This window comes from Megalobrama amblycephala, linkage group LG12 (assembly GCF_018812025.1).
Source record: "Megalobrama amblycephala isolate DHTTF-2021 linkage group LG12, ASM1881202v1, whole genome shotgun sequence".
NCBI classification, from domain to species: domain Eukaryota; kingdom Metazoa; phylum Chordata; class Actinopteri; order Cypriniformes; family Xenocyprididae; genus Megalobrama; species Megalobrama amblycephala.
In genome coordinates, this window is record NC_063055.1 from 8,861,550 (window position 1) to 8,880,546 (window position 18,997).

The 18,997-nt window shown below is 36.0% G+C and overlaps 1 protein-coding gene across 6 annotated transcripts; it reads right to left on the minus strand.

Moving 5' to 3' along the window:
• Positions 1-122: 122 nt before the first annotated feature.
• Positions 123-18,977, minus strand: spag17 (sperm associated antigen 17). Of its 6 annotated transcripts, none has more exons than XM_048211339.1 (39): positions 18,722-18,977; positions 17,824-17,964; positions 17,674-17,733; positions 17,347-17,478; positions 16,327-16,492; positions 15,650-15,844; positions 15,292-15,464; positions 14,879-15,040; positions 14,673-14,718; positions 14,276-14,394; positions 13,896-14,030; positions 13,683-13,793; positions 13,346-13,490; positions 13,053-13,238; positions 12,892-12,929; positions 12,677-12,775; positions 12,409-12,563; positions 11,966-12,102; positions 10,839-10,903; positions 10,483-10,737; positions 10,278-10,392; positions 10,029-10,142; positions 9,757-9,926; positions 9,504-9,618; positions 8,395-8,555; positions 8,140-8,278; positions 7,280-7,482; positions 7,066-7,198; positions 6,857-6,984; positions 6,604-6,774; positions 6,196-6,299; positions 5,485-5,615; positions 5,242-5,372; positions 4,826-5,017; positions 4,221-4,334; positions 4,049-4,103; positions 1,179-1,266; positions 884-937; positions 123-798 (listed from the first exon to the last, which is right to left on the minus strand). In XM_048211339.1, the coding sequence occupies exons 1-39, from the start codon at positions 18,827-18,829 to the stop codon at positions 675-677; spliced, it is 5,070 nt and encodes a 1,689-aa protein (XP_048067296.1). In that variant the 5' UTR covers positions 18,830-18,977; the 3' UTR covers positions 123-674. The 6 variants fall into 6 exon arrangements, with proteins under 6 accessions (XP_048067296.1, XP_048067295.1, XP_048067294.1 ...); XM_048211338.1 differs by having other exon boundaries at positions 14,276-14,397; XM_048211337.1 differs by having other exon boundaries at positions 14,661-14,718.
• Positions 18,978-18,997: the final 20 nt, after the last annotated feature.

Below are 18,997 nucleotides of genomic sequence, written 5' to 3' on the forward strand. Positions count from 1 at the left end.
TCCTTGTTTCAAACACTGATGCTTATCAGGCTCTTCTGTTACAGGTGTATCATCTACAGAAATAAAGTTCTACCACATAAAGTTTATTCGCTCAGTCTGAGAGTATAAAAATAGTGCCATCATTGAAAGGTGATCATTTGTGGTTTTAATCGCACTTTTAAAATTAGCACATCTCCATTAGCACACAGACTGCTTTACAAAACACTAATGCATTTTTTTATGTGACTTCTGCTGAATCACTCGTTAACACATGTAGCTTACTAAGCATTTCGGTCCACACCCACTTACAAATTTACAGCTCGTAATTATATCTTAAAAATGTAAAGTTACAATACATTACTTTTAAATACAAACAAAAAATAAATAAGTCACTTAAAAAATATGAAATATTTTATTTGTTTACTTGCATTACCATTAACCAACATTAAAAAACCACAAAAATGCAAATTTTTTGATAAATTATTGAAATATTAGTTAAAATCTCAGGATGTACCTCAAGCAGTGTTACTTTAGTTTTATTAATATTTTGAATTAGCTTTTTATATATATATATATATATATATATATATATATATATATATATATATATATATGTTTCATTTTCATGTTAATTGTAGTTTAATTTGTAGTAATTTCATGTGCTTTTGTCATTTTATTAGCTCTTCCAGACATATTCATATGGTTGTACTAGCCTCATCAGTAAAGAGTGACATTTCCTTCAGCTCAGGGTGAAAGTATGGTGTAACAATATGGTGTCTGAGTGCGTTTCGGTGTCTTCTCTGCTCCTGAAGTTCTTGCCTGAAGGTTGGATAAACAACACATCTATGCATCACCCGCTTTGAGCTTCTTAAACTGAAACCGTTCACACAGAATAACTGTTTACCTGTTCTGATTAACCCTGTTTTCCCACAGAGACTTTTGCTTCTTTTTATTGACGCTGTTTAAGCAGAAGTTGAAAGCAAACAGTATAAGTGTACAATTAGTCACCACACACTTTCCCACTTTCAGTAACATTTATCTGTGGTCTATTTTTATCTATGGTTAGTCTATTGGCTCAGCAAATTTACTGACTGAGTTTTTGTGCGATAAGCTTGTTTTTAATAACTCTCATTCTGGTCTACATTTACAGATATTACATTTGTAGATAAGATGAGTAAATAATGAACAATACCACTTACAACAAAACTTTCTCTTCTGTCTTTTCCTGTAGCTTGTGGGGATGTTGAGCTGCTCGCACCGCTTGAGTGTAGAGAGACGCCACATCGGCTGGGAGAGGAACAAAAACCGACAAACTGTAAATGTGAGACCAATGAAAAATCATCTTTGCATTTTTATTGCTGTTTACTAATATTGCAGTGCACAGATCTTTGACACTCAAAATGTATCATTTAAAAAATATTGTGGATGATTATTTTTGATGATTATTAGTTTTGAAATAAAAATAAATGTTAAAGTATTGTAATTCAATAATCTGTGCATTGGAGGGTTAAATAACTCAGAGGTTGTGTTAGACTTTAACATTGTCCGTCATTTTGACGGACAGGGTCGTAAAAATTCCGTCATAATCTATTACTACCCGTCATTTTAATTTTCGTATTTTAATTATAATAACACATTTAATTTATTTTATTTTTGTTCACAAATAAATGTGTTATAGCATTTGAACAAAAATAAAAGCAATTAAATGTGTTATTATAATTAAAATATGAAAATTAAAATGACGGGTAATTCACACATGAAATTTCTCTGTACTGTACTATAGGCTACGATGGTAGCCATTAAAGAAAACGTAGTTTCATATTTATGTTTAAATAGTCCTATGTTATATTTTAAATTCATCTATTTGATTATGAAAAGTAAACAGCATGAGTAAGATGCATCATAAGATGCGCAATATATCGGGAGACCAGTGGGTCAGACATGATTTTAAACACTTCATTAAGTTTTATTTTGTAGAAAGCCTTTCTTTAAAGTGAATTTCGTTTTGTAAAAATTGTATCTTAATTTTAATCAATGTTTCATTAACCAATTGCCTGGATGTAATAAACAAGAAGCAAATATAGCAGAAAATATAATCATGACATGGAGGCGCGGGCGCGATGAACTGGAACGCGTCAGCTAAATGAACCGAAACTCAGCGGCTGCTTGCCTCACAGACATGAGAAATATATCTACAGAAAGCTTTAAATACCTACTTTAACGAAAACGAATTAATTCAAAACGAAAAGAAATAGGCTACCCTGATTATGTAGACTAAACCGAATGAAGTGCATTCTCTCTCTAGCGCATCATGAGGATATGATGAGAGTCAATATCAACTTCATCTTTGCAGCCGACACTGATTCAGAAAACATTACTTTATTAATAAACAATTAAAATGTCTCCTTGCTGTTTTGCGCATTCATGAGACCAATATCGATTCGTAAATCACAATCGATCTCTTGGTAGGCTATATGCTGTTTTCAGTTGATGATTAAACAGTGCATTGTGCGCCTCCCATCCAATAAATCGCAATAGGCTTAACGCTTTGTGTTGCTTTTGATATGGAACAAAAGTCTCAGATTTCAAATTCTGTCCATTTCATTAAGAAATTCAAGCAATAAATACCGTTTTGGCGCTCTTTAATGTGGCGTGATAGAGAGTTGTAGCTTCTGGGTACGCGCCTGTGCGTTATCAGTATCAAACGCATAGCAAAAGATTCCTGCCAGTTTTATTTTTGTTCTGGACCCAGTGCTCTGCTGCTACATTGGAGCGCACTCGCCTCCAACTGGACAGGGGTGTGAATTACAGTTACAATTTACAGTAGATCACCCTCAGTGTAATCTGTCACCGTGACGGACGGCCTTCAGATTTTTCCGTCATTGATAAAAAAATTCCGTCAATGACGGAAAATTTTCGGTTAACGCGACCTCTGAAATAACTGTAAATTAATGATTAACCCTCGAGTTGTTCTAAACCAACAGTTTCTTTGTTCTGTGAAATACAGAAGAATGTTGGTAACCAGTCGCTGGTCCCCACTGACTTCCATAGTATGAAAAAAAAAAAAAAAAATGGACGTCAGTGGGGCCCATCAACTGTCTGGTTACCAGCATTCTTCAAAATATCTTCTTTTGTGTTCAACAGAAGAAAGAAACTCATACAGGTCTAGAACAACGTGAGGCTGAGTAAATGATGACAGAAATTTTATTTTCGGGTGAACTATCCCTTTAACTTCTTTCTTTAAATATTAAAGGTGCTAAAGAGGATGTTTTGTTTTATACATTTTTGCAGTATTACTTGAAACTGTCTTTACTAACTGATAAAAGACTATTTATTAGGTGCACTGAAAGGAATATTATTAATATACATCATCTGTGCACGAGGTAGGGCCTTAAAAACATCAGCCAATCGTTTACACGATCATCGCGTAAACGATTGGCCCTCTGGCTTGTCAATCACTGCCATGACGTTCCTTGTGAGAGACGTGCGCGGCTGCGCGCTCCAGTAACTTTCCACACTCCACAGGCGCCGCATGCAATGTTTTTGTCAGGAGACAGGAATAACAACTGCAGATTATGAGTTACCTGCAGTGAGTCCGACATAATGACATAATCGCGCACACACTTAACGATTGTAAGGCCGATTATGAATGTCAATTGATACTTATGACTGATCGCGCTCAAACGCGTCCAGTCAGAGCCAGTTGCGTTCAGTCTGCGATTACAGTCGGTGTTCAAATTCCATGTGAAAGTATATAAATCTGCTTCAGGAGCAGGAAACAATCGCTGTATGTTGAGCATAGTCAGAATGTTTTAGCTAGTCGTTAAATGTGTGCCCGGCTTAATAACGCAGCGAATGCCGGTGGTAAACACTCGTGTTCCGATACTCGTGCACGAGTTTTGGGAGGCGTTCCCTCTAAATGAGCTGTGAAGGAGGGGGGTTGTTCTTACCCATGCGCTCATTTCAAAAACTCAGTCGACAAAAAGAACCTCTTTAGCACCTTTAAATATTATTTTAGAATTATAATAAAATATTTACAATGTATGTTATAATAAATAAATGTTCTCACCTGACAGAGGCCTTATCTCCATTTCAACCGGAGGATCTACAGCATCAGGCAGGGACTAAAACAAATGTAACGTTTAAACCTATTTAAGCCAAGCTAGCATATATCTTATATACATATAGACATCTGAATTTATTAAATCATTTTAAGAATATGGCATTGGATCTTGCCTGACCAGTACAAGCTGCAGTAGATCATTCTGATGAACCTTCTCCTCTGCTGTCCGAAGGTCCTTCAACTGCATCTTCTCCCATTGATTCTCTCTCTGTAGAAGCTGCTCCAAATATGCCTGTTTGATTAAACCCATAGAGCAGAGGGTAAATTTATAATATATATATTTATATATTTATATTTATTATATATATTTCAAAATATACAAAAATAGCCAAAAAATTATTTCTTGACCATTAAAGTACATTTTGTAATATATTTGGGGATTTGAAGGTTTGAACAAAATTGATTTTAGAAATATATCAGAAATCAGAAATATATATATTAATTTGAAAAATATTCAGGTCAGATTTTTGTTTTGGGGGGGATATTGTAATATATAAATAGGTATGGATATAAATGTTTAAATGTTGTTTTTTTATTACATTAAGTAACTGGTCAGTTGCAGAACAAAGTAGGTTGAAGGGAAGTGAAAAGAGAACAGTAGTGGGGTCTGGCAATATTGTGGCTTAACTGACACACTATACTAACACAGGAAGGTTAAAAAAGGTTATCCTGGGAAAAAAACACATCACATTCACTTATTATGTGTGACAGGAATTAGAGCACCTTGACTTTGTCTTGTAGTTTCCTGCGCAGTGGTTCAGTGACAGGTGGATGCTGGGTAATCTGACGCACCAGCAGCACGTCAGGGCACTCCAAAACCGGTTGAATGTGGATGGAACTAGACTTCAAGGGTTTCTCCTTTAACTCGAGACTACAACCAAGATTGGTCCCGAAAGGAGGGCCTGGAGTCTTCTTCTAAGCACCAGAGATCGAAACAAATCATCAAGGCATTATAGATAGTTCACACTAACCTGCACACTCAAACACACAGACATTTCCAAACATGTTTGGGAGCAAAAAAAGAGAGGGATATGTAATGTGGATTTGTTTTGACAATATCCATAAAACATACTGGTTGTTTGTGCCCAACACCAAAAGAAAGTTTCCCTTCCATGGAACACGTATAGATTACAAATTACCTCAGATGCAGGGAATGACTCCCATTTCCTGGATTTGAGGTTGGTGGGAATGATGTCTTCATCTTGGTTGCATGAGAGCCAATGAGTGCTGATCTCTGGGCAGGGCCTTAGCAGAGTGATGGCAAACGATTCTGAAGAGAAATCAATGCAGGAGAACAATACTTGAGATATTTTACTTGCCGCATTGAAAATACAGACTGTAAAGGTAACAAGATGCACAGAATGAATGGAAAGTGTGCTCACGTTGTGAGTCTGGTAGTGGGTCAGTGAGAATGGCGATAGAAGAGTCACAGTAAGCTTTCTGTAGGAGATCTTCCACATCTTGAGCTCTCAGCAGCTCTGAGGCTGAACCGTTCTCATGTACCACAAACAACCTCAAAGACAGAACCGCAGAAAAAGTAACACATTTATTCAGTTTTAAACAAGTCAGTTTTTCATTCCTCACTTGGAATGCAAATAAAATGCAATGGAATTTAAGTAAATATACTACTGTTCAAATGTTTGGGGATGGTAAGATTTAAAATAACTCCCTTATGCTCATCAAAGCAGCATTTATTTGATCAAAAAACAATAAAAACAGTAATATTGTGAAATATTCCAATTCAAAAGAATTATATAAAATATATTATAAATTTTAATTTATTCCTTTGATGCAAAGCTGAATTTTCAGCATCATTACATAGGTCTTCAGTGTCACATGATCCTTCAGAAATCTTTCCAACCAAACAGTTGTTGGTCCCCATTGACTTTCATGGTATAGAGAAAAAAAAATACTATGGAAGTCAATGGGGACCAACATTCTTCAAAATATCTTTTGTGTTCAGCAGAAGAAAGAACTTCATGCAGGTTTAGAACAACATGAGGGTAAGTAAATGAGGGCAGGATTTTCATTTTTTTGGGTGGACCATCCCTTTAAATTTAAATGACCTTGGGTCTGTGTTTTTAGGGACTTACCTGGGTGGGTGTGTTTCAGAGCCAGCATTCTTTTGAAGATCTGTTTCTGTCTCTCTCATTTCTGATCCATTAGTCGTGATAGTGATCAGACTATCTGCATTGACCTGCACACAGCATTAACATGTTTGAGGTTTTTATTCAGGATAACTAAGATACAAGAGTGTCTATTGTCTGTTAAAAATATTAAAAATTGTTTTCCATAATTGAAAATGAAGCTGAACTAAAATAAAATAAAATATAAATTATATATATTATATATTCACTATAGAAATTTACACGACTGTCCTGTCATGTAAAAATCACAATTTTGAAGGTTTTCCATGACCATAGGGAACTTAAATTATTAATATATCAGATCAAAATTGTGAGACATTTTATGTTTACTATAGACATTATCATGGAAAGTACTTGAAAGTAGTTCCCCTCAGGGTCTGTCACATGACAGAGGACATCTGCTCTGTGGTTCATCACATATTGGCCTAGTGGGTCTCTCTCTGGTCCCTCTTTAGACTGATGAGATGCGTACACCGCTCCACCATCCTTATCAATATGGAGGACACCACCATCACTGGGATAAATCTACATTAAAGTGACAGAGAGCGGATTTCCAAATGATGTTCACTCATATATCTCACACATATTCTTTCATCCATCTTCTTACTTTATATGATCCGTGAGCAGTAGCGCTGATTGAAGTGCCATCTCCGAAAAAAACATCACATGTTCTTCTCTCACAGTTCATTATTACCGTTGCAAAATCAGCTTTCTCCACCCTAACCAGTTTTTCTTCTGAAATCAGATTTTAAACTCTTACTTCCTGTCGACACTCTATAAACTATTTGTGATGGTACAGCATGAAGACTCTTGCACCTGAGAGCAAATGTTGTTGTAGCTCCCCCTGCTGGTAGAAGGTGGTAATACGTGTTCCATCTGCGTGATCTACTATCACAGTTCCATCTTTCTTCAACACAGACAACACTTTGTCCTCTCTTGTGACCACAACCTATACATGAAACATATGTATTACAACAAATCATCCAATGACACAAAAGAAGATGTTAGATTTGATTGACGAGGCACTCACTGTCCCATTAAAGGGATCTGTAGCATGATAGGCCAGTATCGCTTGCACTTCGACTTCCTTCCCTGCCACAGAGGCAACTCTGAGGCCAGAGGGGGTGGTGGTGGTCCAAGAGCCTCCAGTAATCTCAACATCGATTTTTGGTTTTTCATTTTCTATTGACATTTGTTGCTCATCCTCTATATTTACCTTAGATTCAGCTTTGCCTGTGAACAACAAAAAACATTGGTATTTGACATTTCAGTCTCTCTCATTCATGTACACTGTTCAAAAGTTTAGGATCAGTAAGATTCTTTTTTAAGATTTCCTTTTTAAAAGAGTGACCTTTTTAAAAAATTATTTTTTATGCAGCAAGAATGCATCGATCTAAAGTGACATTAAAGACATTTATATAGTTATAAAAATTCTGTTTCAAATAAATACTGTTTTTTGGACTTTCTATTCATTAATGTTTAATATATATCATGGTTTACACAAAAATATTAAGCAGCACAGCTGTTTGAAACATTGATAATAATAAGAAATGTTTATTAAGCACTAAATCAGCATATTAGAATGATTTCTAAAGGATCATGTGACACTGAAGACTGGAGTAATGATACTGCCATCTGGAAAAATTCAGCTTTGCCATCCCAGGAATAAATTACATTTTAAAATAGATAGTGATCTAATAAAAAACAGTTATTTTAAATTGTAATAATATTTCACAATATTACAGTTTTACTGTATTTTTGATCAAATAAATGCTGCCTTGGGGAGCATACAAGACTTTTGTCTTACGTTGGTGCATACATGGTGTGAATAAATAAATCAATATCCTAAAATGTTTTCAATATTCTTAGAAATTTGATTGTGTTTGCTACCCTTCTTGTCTTTAGTGTCTTTGGAGTCTACTGTCAGCTCTTTGATAGGCTCCGCCTCCTTTAAGGGCATGTGTAGAACCAGCACACACACTGGTTCAGAGTCTGGGCTTGTACTGACTGTACCGTCTGCAAACAGGACCTGAAACATACACACACATATATACAGTGTACTTCCTCTGAAGTGTGCTTTTTGTGCTATATTATCTGTCAGAAACAGTGCATTTTTGACATGAAATTGTCTGTATATGTGAATACCTCAGTAGAGCCATCTCTCTTGTGTTTGATGACGGTCCCTGTGCTGGTGATGACCCTGGAGACCTCAGTGTGTATACTAAAGTCTGAGGTCAGGTCTGAACTAGACTCTGCATTATAAAATCTCTGGCGTATCAGAAGAGATCGGACACAAGGTTCCCCATCTAAAAAACACAGATAAGACCTTACAGCTGCTCTCTGTGCCTTGAAACAGAGGGAAAATATAAATAAAACATGGTAGGCCAAGGCTGGTTCTACATCAAGCCCAATACAATAGTCATTTATAGACAGTTTTTTATTGATGTTTTTGCAATGATTAATACAGACTAGAAATGAAATATTTTGTATGGGAAATTCCTGCTGTGCAGTACCTTTTATTAAAGGTGCTAAAGAGGATCTTTTCGTCGACTGAGAAACCAAAGACTGTTAGTGAGTTTTTTAAATGAGCGCATGCGTAAGAACAACCCCCCTCCTTCACAGCTCTTTTCGAGGGAACGCCTCCCAAAACTCGTGCACGAGTATTGGAACACGAGTGTTTACCACCGGAATTCGCTGTGTCGTGTTAGTGGATTCATTATGTCGGACTCACCGCAGGTAACTCATAATCTGCAGTTGTTACTCCTGTCTCCTGACAAAAACATTGCATGCGGCGCCTGTGGAGTGTGGAAAGTTACTGGAGCGCGCAGCCGCGCACGTCTCTCACAAGGAACGTCACGGCAGTGATTGACAAGCCAGAGGGCCAATCCGCACACGTCTCTCACAAGGAACGTAATGGGAGTGATTGACAAGCCAGTGGGCCAATCGTTTACGCGATGATCGCGTAAACGATTGGCTGATGTTTTTAAGGCCCTACCTCGTGCACAGATGATGTATATTAATATTATTCCTTTCAGTGCACCTAATAAATAGTCTTTTATCAGTTAGTAAAGACAGTTTCAAGTAATATTGCAAAAACGTATAAAACAAAACATCTTCTTTAGCACCTTTAAGTTATTTAAAATATTAAAATAAGTTAGAAACATGAAAATGTACTGCATCGAAAGAATGAACCTTATGGTGTATCAATGTTATGTACTCATGTTATATATGTATAAAAATTGAAAACGTCTCACCTGCTGAGTCCTCAAAATCAAAATGCAGGATGAGTCCATTGGGAAGAGATACATAAAGATTTAGGAATGGTGGAGGAGAGGAATCATCCATCGGCTCACAACGTACCTCAGGTACCTCAGAAACATTTGTGAGGGAGAAAATTGCTATTTAGTTATGATAATCAGCCTAAAATGAATTGCATGCTAAACTAACCAACATCTAACTAATGTAAATCCTTACTAACCAACATTTTTCCATTATTATTCCAATCACCTGTTCCTGTTGGTCTGTACAGAAGGCACTGGGCACAGTGGGCTGGAGAGTTTGACCTCTTGTTTTATTCGGGCTGCTCTGACTGCAGGAGAGTTGAATGCCATTGGCCAGTACAGCATAAAAAGTTCCATATTTCTCTGTCTCACAATCTGGTTTTACTCCAAGAGCAGCTGAATTGGGCAAAACAATATGTGTAAATATTAAATTAAGTGACTTTTACAGAATGAAATTGGCTTCATAAAATAATGTTACATTACGTTTACAACACATACCTTGTTTACTGAACATGTCAATATCCTTTAGTTTGTCCTCTTTTTTTCTCTCTGAAATGTTTGTGTAGAACTGATGGCCATCCTTCTTCACACATACTTTCACTTGTGTCAATCCTAAAGATGGAAACCAATCATATAATAAAGTTGTAAAAGATCTAAAATAACAAACGTTACAGTATATATAAGAAGCTCTAACATAAAACAAATGTGTTTGCGCATGTACATTTTTCCCAGTTTGATTTCTCAAACCTTGTGTGAAGTGAAAACTCTCCACATCTATTTGTCCTCCGTCACAGGGAAAGAGAGACTGAACTTTGCCAGTGACCTGCACCAGTTTCCCATTTAAACTGTATCCTGTGAATACCTATGTGAAATACACAAACATTTAGCCAATTAATTTAGCACCATCAAATCTAAATTATAAGTAGTTTATGTGGTAATATATTTTTCAGACATCTGTTCTTCTCTCATATGCTGGTTCTTGAGGCGTCTCTAGAACATCTCTGGTTTTGTCTCTAGGCTCTGTAGCCGAGCTGGGTGTTTTGGACATGTTGTCTCTACTCTTTTTTGAGGACAGCGGAGTCTTCTTGTTCTCTTTTACAGAGTCGATTCTCTCTCCTACTTTTGGTGTTGCTTTTCCTCCTTTTTCTTTCTTTGTCTTTTTGAATTGCTCCTCCTCCTTTAATCTCTCCTGCTCGATTTTCCATGCCTGAAGTAAATACACAAGAAAAAGGACCAGTGTAAAATAATGAAATCTGAAAATGTGTATAACAAAAATCGTTATATGTTATGGTTAACATCTCAGCTCACTTTGAGAGAATCCTCTCTTATATATGATTCTAATGTGTCTGAGATTGGGGACATCACTGGAGAGTCTAAAAGAAAGAAATTCAGTTTTAAACATACACATCACATCTATAGTAACATATTTTCAAATATATTTGATGTACAGTACAGTCCAAAAGTTTGGAACCACTAAGATTTTTAATGTTTTTAAAAGAAGTTTCATCTGCTCACCAAGGCTACATTTATTTAATTAAAAATACAGTAAAAACAGTAATATTGTGAAATATTATTACAATTTAAAATAACTGTTTTCTATTTGAATATATTTCACAAAGTAATTTATTCCTGTGATGGCAAAGCTGAATTTTCAGCATCATTACTCCAGTCTTCAGTGTCACATGATCCTTCAGAAATCATTCTAATATGCTGATCTGCTGCTCAAGAAACATTTAATGTGTACAATTGTACAAAATATTTGTGTACAATATTTTTTTTCAGGATTATTTGATGAATAGAAAGTTCAAAAGAACAGTGTTTATCTGAAATCTAATCTTTTGTAACATTATAAATGTCTTTACTGCCACTTTTGATTGATTTAATGCATCCTTGCTTTAATTTCTTTTCAAAAAAATAAAAATAAAAATTCTTACTGACCCCAAACTTTTGAACGGTAGTGTATAATGCTACAGAAGCTTTGTATTTCAGATAAATGCTGTTCTTTTGAACTTTCTATTCATCAAGGAATCCTGAAAAAAAAAGTACACAACTGTTTTCAACATTGAAAATAATCATAAATGTTTATTGAGCAGCAAATCAGCATATTAGATTGATTTCTGAAGGATCATGTGACACTGAAGACTGGAGTAACGATGCTGAAAATTCAGCTTTGCATCACAGGAATAAATTACTAAATTATTTTGTCAAATATATTTAAATAGTACACAGTTATTTTAAATTGTAATAATATTTCACAATATTACTGTTTTTTACTGTATTTTTAATTAAATAAATGTAGCCTTGGTGAGCAGACGAAACTTCTTTTAAAAACATTAAAAATCTTAGTGGTTCCAAACTTTTGGACTGTACTGTATGTTATCTACATGATCCTGCTCATAGATGTATATATTAGACATAATTTATGAATATGTTGCCTCTATTTCTGTCAGCCTCTGAAGGGGTTTGGATGGGAGTTCTTTCTGCCTCTTTCTTCTCCTGCTCCATCTGCCATTTTTCCTCTTCCTGCCTGGTCCATTCACTGATTGAGTCTGCCACATGTTCCAAGTAGTTCCTACAAGAATAATATAATATAATATAATATAATATAATATAAACTTTTTATATTATATAAAAATACATTTTTTAAATATAATTATTTCATATTATATCAAACATTACATACTGCATATTTTGTAAATGATTTTTTTTTTTTTTTTTTTTATCTGTAAATGTAAGTGTAGTATTTACTCAGTATGATGTTCCAGTACTATCAACATATTAGGAAAACTTATATGATAATTAATTGCAGCAAATAAATGTTGAAATAAATTGCCTTTGGGTGATTGGACCTTGAAAACTTTTAAGATTAAACAAGTACCTGAAGCCCACATCTGTGTGAAGTGATGCATCCCAGAATTCTTTGTAACTCCTCTGAGGGCTCATGGGATTGTGGCAGATGACATATGTAGCATTGTCTCTAATACAATGAAATGTGTCCACACATCTATAAGCCTCAGAGGCAGACTGAAGGACCTGAATATGAGGAGAGATTACTCATTGTTATTTTTTAAATTAAAATTTCTCATAGATTTTCAAAATATTACAATTATAAATTATATTTTAAGGTGAGATTTGAAGCTGGGTACCTGGGGGAAAACATGAGCACTGTGCTTCTCCACAAAGTTCCAGTGTCCCAGCTGACGAATCATTGTCTTCTGAAGATCTGTTACAGTCACTTCATTATCCTATAAAAGTTATAAGGTTATTAAAAACCAATCACTTGCTAATGATAGTGTCAATATAAATGTTTAATTTACTTGTATAACATTCATAGCTTTTTACATAAAAAATTCAATCATACCGTTGGTTCGTCAGTCCCATCATTGGTTTTTGCTGATCCTTTAAAAATAAAACAACTGATGTTTACAATTAAAGACTGATTTAAAAATATTTGCTTACAAATTGAATGTATTTGCATAACTTAAAGTAAATTGTAATACTGTTCTTGTGCTGGTATCACACCTGGTATCTTTCTGTTTCTCCAATACAGGTGTTTGCTGAATTCAACAGGGTTGTCCCACGGTGTGGGGTATGAAAGGTTCGACTGAGATTCTTTAATATAGCCGTTCTCATCCACTGTAGTCAAAAGCATGCTCTCAAACACATACAGCTGGAGAAGCCTCTGTAGCTCAGACCAGCTCAGTGACTCTGGAGATACACAAAGAGTTAGATCACCCAAAAATGAAAATTCTGTCATCATTCCTTTCATTATCCCTTTACATTAAAAAAATCAATTTATTGTCCTTCTTTCTCACCGTCAGTGCAGAAGTACATTAGCTCCTGTGATCTGGCCAGTCTATCAATGTTGCTCTCAGCGTGTCTGAACATCACGTTGGTCCACGCAAGGCTTTGTTTCATGATGTCTGCTTCAATTTTGATGACATCAAAACCATCCAGGATCTGCAACATATGAATAAGGATTTTATTTATATGACAGTTGTGTCAGTTGCATCCATATGGATTTACGTAGGTGACCTAAAGCTAAAATGTGCTTGTTTAAAACAGGATCCAAAAGGGCAAATGCACAGAATACAACATTTGTGTGTGCTTTCAAGCATTTATGGGAGACAGTTTGTATATTCGCATGCTCACAGGAAGCTGATGGAGTCTCCTTGCTCTCTCATCATGGTGATTGAGCAGGAGAGGGTGTGTCTGATCGGTATTCATTGGGCTTTTCTGCATCCCAATATCCTCCTTGAGTTCCTACCATCAAACAATCGCAGATTATGGCAACTGTAGATTGATTTTGATTTAGAAACATAGTGACTTTTGTTGTTGTAGCATTGATGTGAGCAGACATTTTACCTTCTTGTTTTCTTCATCCTCTGGCAGGCTCAACACAGATGAAAGCATATAACTGATTAGATCTTGGTCTGTTCTGTCAAAGAGCTCCTCGGAATCAACTGATCCTGCATTGACTTCCTGTTCTGAGGCCACCACCTAGTCATCACACAGGAAACTTAGCAACCAAATTTTGAAAGAAATAAACAGCTTACAAACAGCGTGTCTTATTCAGTAATGAATGCAGCATTTGAATGTAAAACCTGTGTGCAAACGTTAATACTTTTGTCTCACATTTTTTATCTCAGATATTTTTTGCACATTTTTGTCTCTTTGGTCTGTACAGTTTAAAGTTAACAGTCTTCTATTTCTTCAAATTAAAGGTTATACTAAAGTTCCCTCACCTGCTCCAGCATGCAGTGCAATACAAGAAGTACGGATGTGATTTCAGTAGGAATCCTGTCCAGCAGGTCACAGTAGTATCTCATATCAACCTCTGTGTTCTGAACAGGAGACTCTGGCTCTGCTGAGGAAACTCAACGAGTCAGTTTAAGACTGTTTTATGCAAGGAATTAGGAATTGGAGCACACACTGACCAAACACTGGCACAACAGAGAACAATACATGTGAATGAGCACAGGATTTTGTGGTATTATTTCAAATAACACTGCATTAATGAATTTAAAACTTTAATAAATGTAATTTTTGTTGATTGCATTTTGTATGAAAGTTAGTGGGAGACAATGTTACAATTTGTGTGTGTGTGTGTGAAATCCAGAATCAGTGTACTATGTCTTGTACCAGGGTCTTCCTCTGACACTACTTTCTTCCTTGGAGTTTGTACAACCTAAAACATAAACCATGATAAATATCAGCACCAAGAAACCGACAAGTACATCCTGCTACAATACACTTCTAAAATTAACTGATTATAACGCGTTTTTTCATCACTGGCTACTTTATTTGGCATATTAGCAGCACTATTATTAGTAGAGGCAGTCATGTACCTCAGTGGAGCTCTGCAGTCGGGGCTGCGGGATGGATCTGCAGGTCACAGGCACCTGGATTAACCTCATGCAGCTGAGATAATGGCTGTACTGTCTCCTCCAGTCCAGGCTGTGATACACCAGACACGCTACACCCTCAAATATAGCAGCTCCAAACGCCAGCTATAGAGAGTAGTGGATGACAGATAGTACTATGTAAACTTCTGTAGATACAGATATTTTTTTTGTACTTTTAAGCATAAACACTTCATTAGGATACATTTTTCGGAAAATAAGACTTAATATCCAAAGTCGTTTTGCTTCTCCGGTGTGTTTTGATTTAAGAATGTTTAGATATTTTGTACAAAACAAGACAAAATACTGAGTAAAGTGCAGTGTGGTACAAGAAAGTGTACTTCTTGCTCTCCATTCACCATTTCTTCAGCGTTGTCCTTGTCCTGGGGCAGTAAATGGCTCTTTACGCTGTAGTTTAACTTGGCCACATCACAGAGTCTGGATCCCATATTCCCACTGTTCAAGACTTGATCCAACTGCTCCCAGAACACATCTAGCTCCTGCTGCCTTCTTTGCTTAAGAGCCTCAGCATCTGAACACAGGTCAAGTTAAAACTTGGAGATTTTAAATCCTGATTTTGTATTCTTACAAATTTAACATCAGCCTGCTAATTTGAGTACAAATACAACTACATCTTAACACCAAATCCAGCAAATTCTGCATGCACTATGTAATATAATTTGAAAGGTATAAGCATAAAATTTCTTAGTAACTTGCCCTGATCTTCAGGTGAGTGATGGTTCTCCTCTACTGCTGTTTCCTCTTCTGCCTCTGACTGGTCTTCTCTCTCTAAGTCCAGTTTTATAACATTGGACACATGGATACCCAGAGAATCCAATGCAGAGATCAGATGAGGCTGGTTGAATCCCACTATCAGGATGTAGTGCTTCGGCCCATCATCAGGCTCGTCATCTGGACGGATATGTTTAAAGTCAATATCAAAACACTATATGCAACCCATTTTGCTTCCAAATCTGATATATTTCTAGGATATTCAATCAGAAACAATGAGATTCATTTTTGTAACTGCACAGAGTTAAATCAACTCTGCTCAGAGTACATATGGTCCCTCTCTAAATAGTGATAAAATAACACTGAAGCAGAGTTAAATTAAGTAATTGAGTAAGTAATGATTGTGCATTAGTGATGAACACCTGCTGTTAACAAGCAGAATCACTGAAGAAATAAGAAAAAACACAACAACTACAAGTGATTTAAGTCACAGCCTTATTAATTGCTTAATTATCTCATTAACTTTAAATCTGCTTCAGCGTTACTTTAACACTATTTAGAGAGGGACCATATGTACTCTGAGCAGAGTTGATTTAACTCTGGGGATTTTGCTGTGTGGTTTCTTAGTTTTAACCTTTTAAGTAACTATGATCAGGCCTCACCTATGTATTTGGATGTATTTTCCTCTTCTCCTCTGCGTTTGAGTTTGGTCTCTTTGGTTGGAACTGGAAGCTCAGCAGCTTTTTTCCCCTTTGCTGCTCCTTTGCCCCCCTGATCCTTGCTGGCAGAATTCAGGCCCGCTTTAACATGAGCATTCTCCTCTACAGCCTTAAATATACACACTCTGTGTTACTGTTTATCAGAAACATAGTTATGATAAAATTTTATGCATAGTATATTTGATTAGAATTTTTTCAGAATAAATCTGTGTTATCAAACATTAAAGGGTTAGATCACCCAAAAATGAAAATTCTGTCATTAATTACTCACTCTCATGTCGTTTCACACCCGTAAGACCTTCGTTCATCTTTGGAACACAAATTAAGATATTGTGATGAAATCAAAAGGTATATGACTCTTCCATAGACAGCAATATGATCAACACTTTTAAGGCCCAGAAAGGTACTAAAGACATCGTTAAAATAGTCCACATGACTGCATTGGTTCAACCTTCATTTTATGAAGCGACAAGAATACTTTATTCCATATATATATATTGGCTTTGGCCAATACTGAGCCGGCATTCGGACGTAAACATGTAAGCCTTCACTGTGCTTACTGCGGCAACTGCGTAAGGATAATGACAGGGAAGAAAAGAGATTGTTGAATAAAGTTGTTAGTGTTGTTTTGTTTCATCATTTCATCAAAAATATCTGAATTTGTGTTCTGAAGATGAAAGAAGGTCTTACGGGTGTGGAACGACATGAGGGTGAGTAATTAATGACAGAAATTTCATTTTTGGGTGAACTGACCCTTTATGTGTAAATATAATTCTCCCCTGCATAATATAGTATTTTTTTTCCATAAATTACTATTCACAATCAGGTTATAAGTGTTTAAAGCTTTCAGTTGTGTACCATATTACAAACATCCAGCATCAATCTGTTCAATGTTGCAATATATGTTGACTCATGTTATTATTATTCTATTATTTATTTTAGATAATGGTAAAAAGTTCTTACCTTCTGCTCAGCAGCCCTTCTTGCAATATCATTGTTTTTGATGGTCAGAAGCTGGAACTTTATTAATTTTGCCATCAGGTCCACAGTAATTTCCTCTCCAACATCCATCATCGACTTTGCAAGTTCAGTCACCTACAGAAACACAAATTACATATTACAAACCATGAATAGACAGCATAATTTGACATTATTTAACTTTCTAACTGGTTAAAGATCTCAAAAGATATTATCAAAATTGTGATTATGATTCAACAATAAAAATCTATATATTTTTTGTAACGCTATATTGAGATTACAATTTGTCATCATGGTAATAACAATACTCACCTCATAAAACATGGGAAGATCTTTAGTCTTTCTGGTCTTTGGATTTCCCAGTTCATTGATCTGTGTCACAGAAGATTGATTTATTTACAACGACTGATTCTAATATTTATTTTCTTTTCAACATTAATGAAACATAATTTGAACAGAAACCTTTTCCAGAGTGTCCTCCCAGGACAGCACACTGAAAAGCTTGCGCAGGGGCTGTTGGACGGCCTGCTGGAGGGCGTTGATGAGCTGTTCGTCCTCTGCTCTCTCTGCCTGCACCATAGACAGACTGGCCCTCCAGTCATTCTAGATAATTCAGAGGAGGAAAAAATACACATTTTTTTGGGTCTGTTGAAGCAAATTCTACATTCTGCAGTGTTTACAAGCTATGCAATGGTTTGTTGGATAATGCTACAAGATTTTGCATTTATTTATTTAAAAGGATACACAAAACAGAGTGATGTTAGGGGCTGAGAACCTGAGGGGCCGTTTTCACACGACACTGTTTTCAACTAAAAACAGGAAACCTTTTATGCGTTTTGGCTGTTCATTTACACGACAACGGGGTTTTGAGGGCCTGAAAACGCAAACCTTGTGTGCACATTTTTTAAATCGTCTCCGTGTAAACTACAAAAACATGAAAACGGTGGCGTAATGCGCATGCGTATTACGTGTTCAGTCTATATATGCGCGTAGTGTTTCTTTTACAGAGTGACATCACCAACTACTGCGCTGTCATGCATAATACATCGTTTTTAGTCGTTTTCGCGGGTACGTGTGAACGACGATCGTTTTGACGTTGTTATCTGTACGCGAAAAACGCAAAGGAAAAACATGACCTTTTTATAACATCGTTGTCGTGTAAACGTACCCTGAGTCACCATTCACATTCATTGCATCGTTTTAAATACAATGAAAGTGAATGGTGACTGGGACTATCATTCTGCCTAACAACATAATGGTGAGTAAATGATGAGAGGACAGAGCAAAAACAACAACAAGTTGAACAGTAATTTCAAAAACGCTTTATCGTGACAGTATCTTGGTGTCATTTATATGTTACCTCATCAAATACAGCAGCACTAAGAGCCGTTTCCCAGCTTTTGTTAGCAGCAGCTGCCCCAGTTGGAGTTCCTCCAGGAGTAATACTTTTATTCCGTTTGGGAGGCATCTCAACTCCAATTTCATTAAACTCACTAATAACACTGTGAATAAATACTGCCAATAAGTCATTAATTAGTTATTGTTCTATTACTTTTAAAGTGTTAATTCTTATAAAAGTTTGCATGTCTGATCAAAGTTTTTAATAGCGTCGTTGTAACCTATGGAAACCAAACAG

Excerpts from the sequence above, each read along its gene's own strand:
- spag17 (XM_048211334.1), bottom strand. The coding sequence starts at position 18,829 with ATGCCTCCCAAACGGAATAAAAGTATTACTCCTGGAGGAACTCCAACT. Across the intron at positions 17,965-18,721 it reads GTGCTGCTGTATTTGATGAG|AATGACTGGAGGGCCAGTCT; the intron begins GTAACATATAAA and ends TGAATTATCTAG. Across the intron at positions 15,041-15,291 it reads AGGACAACGCTGAAGAAATG|CTGGCGTTTGGAGCTGCTAT; the intron begins GTGAATGGAGAG and ends TACTCTCTATAG.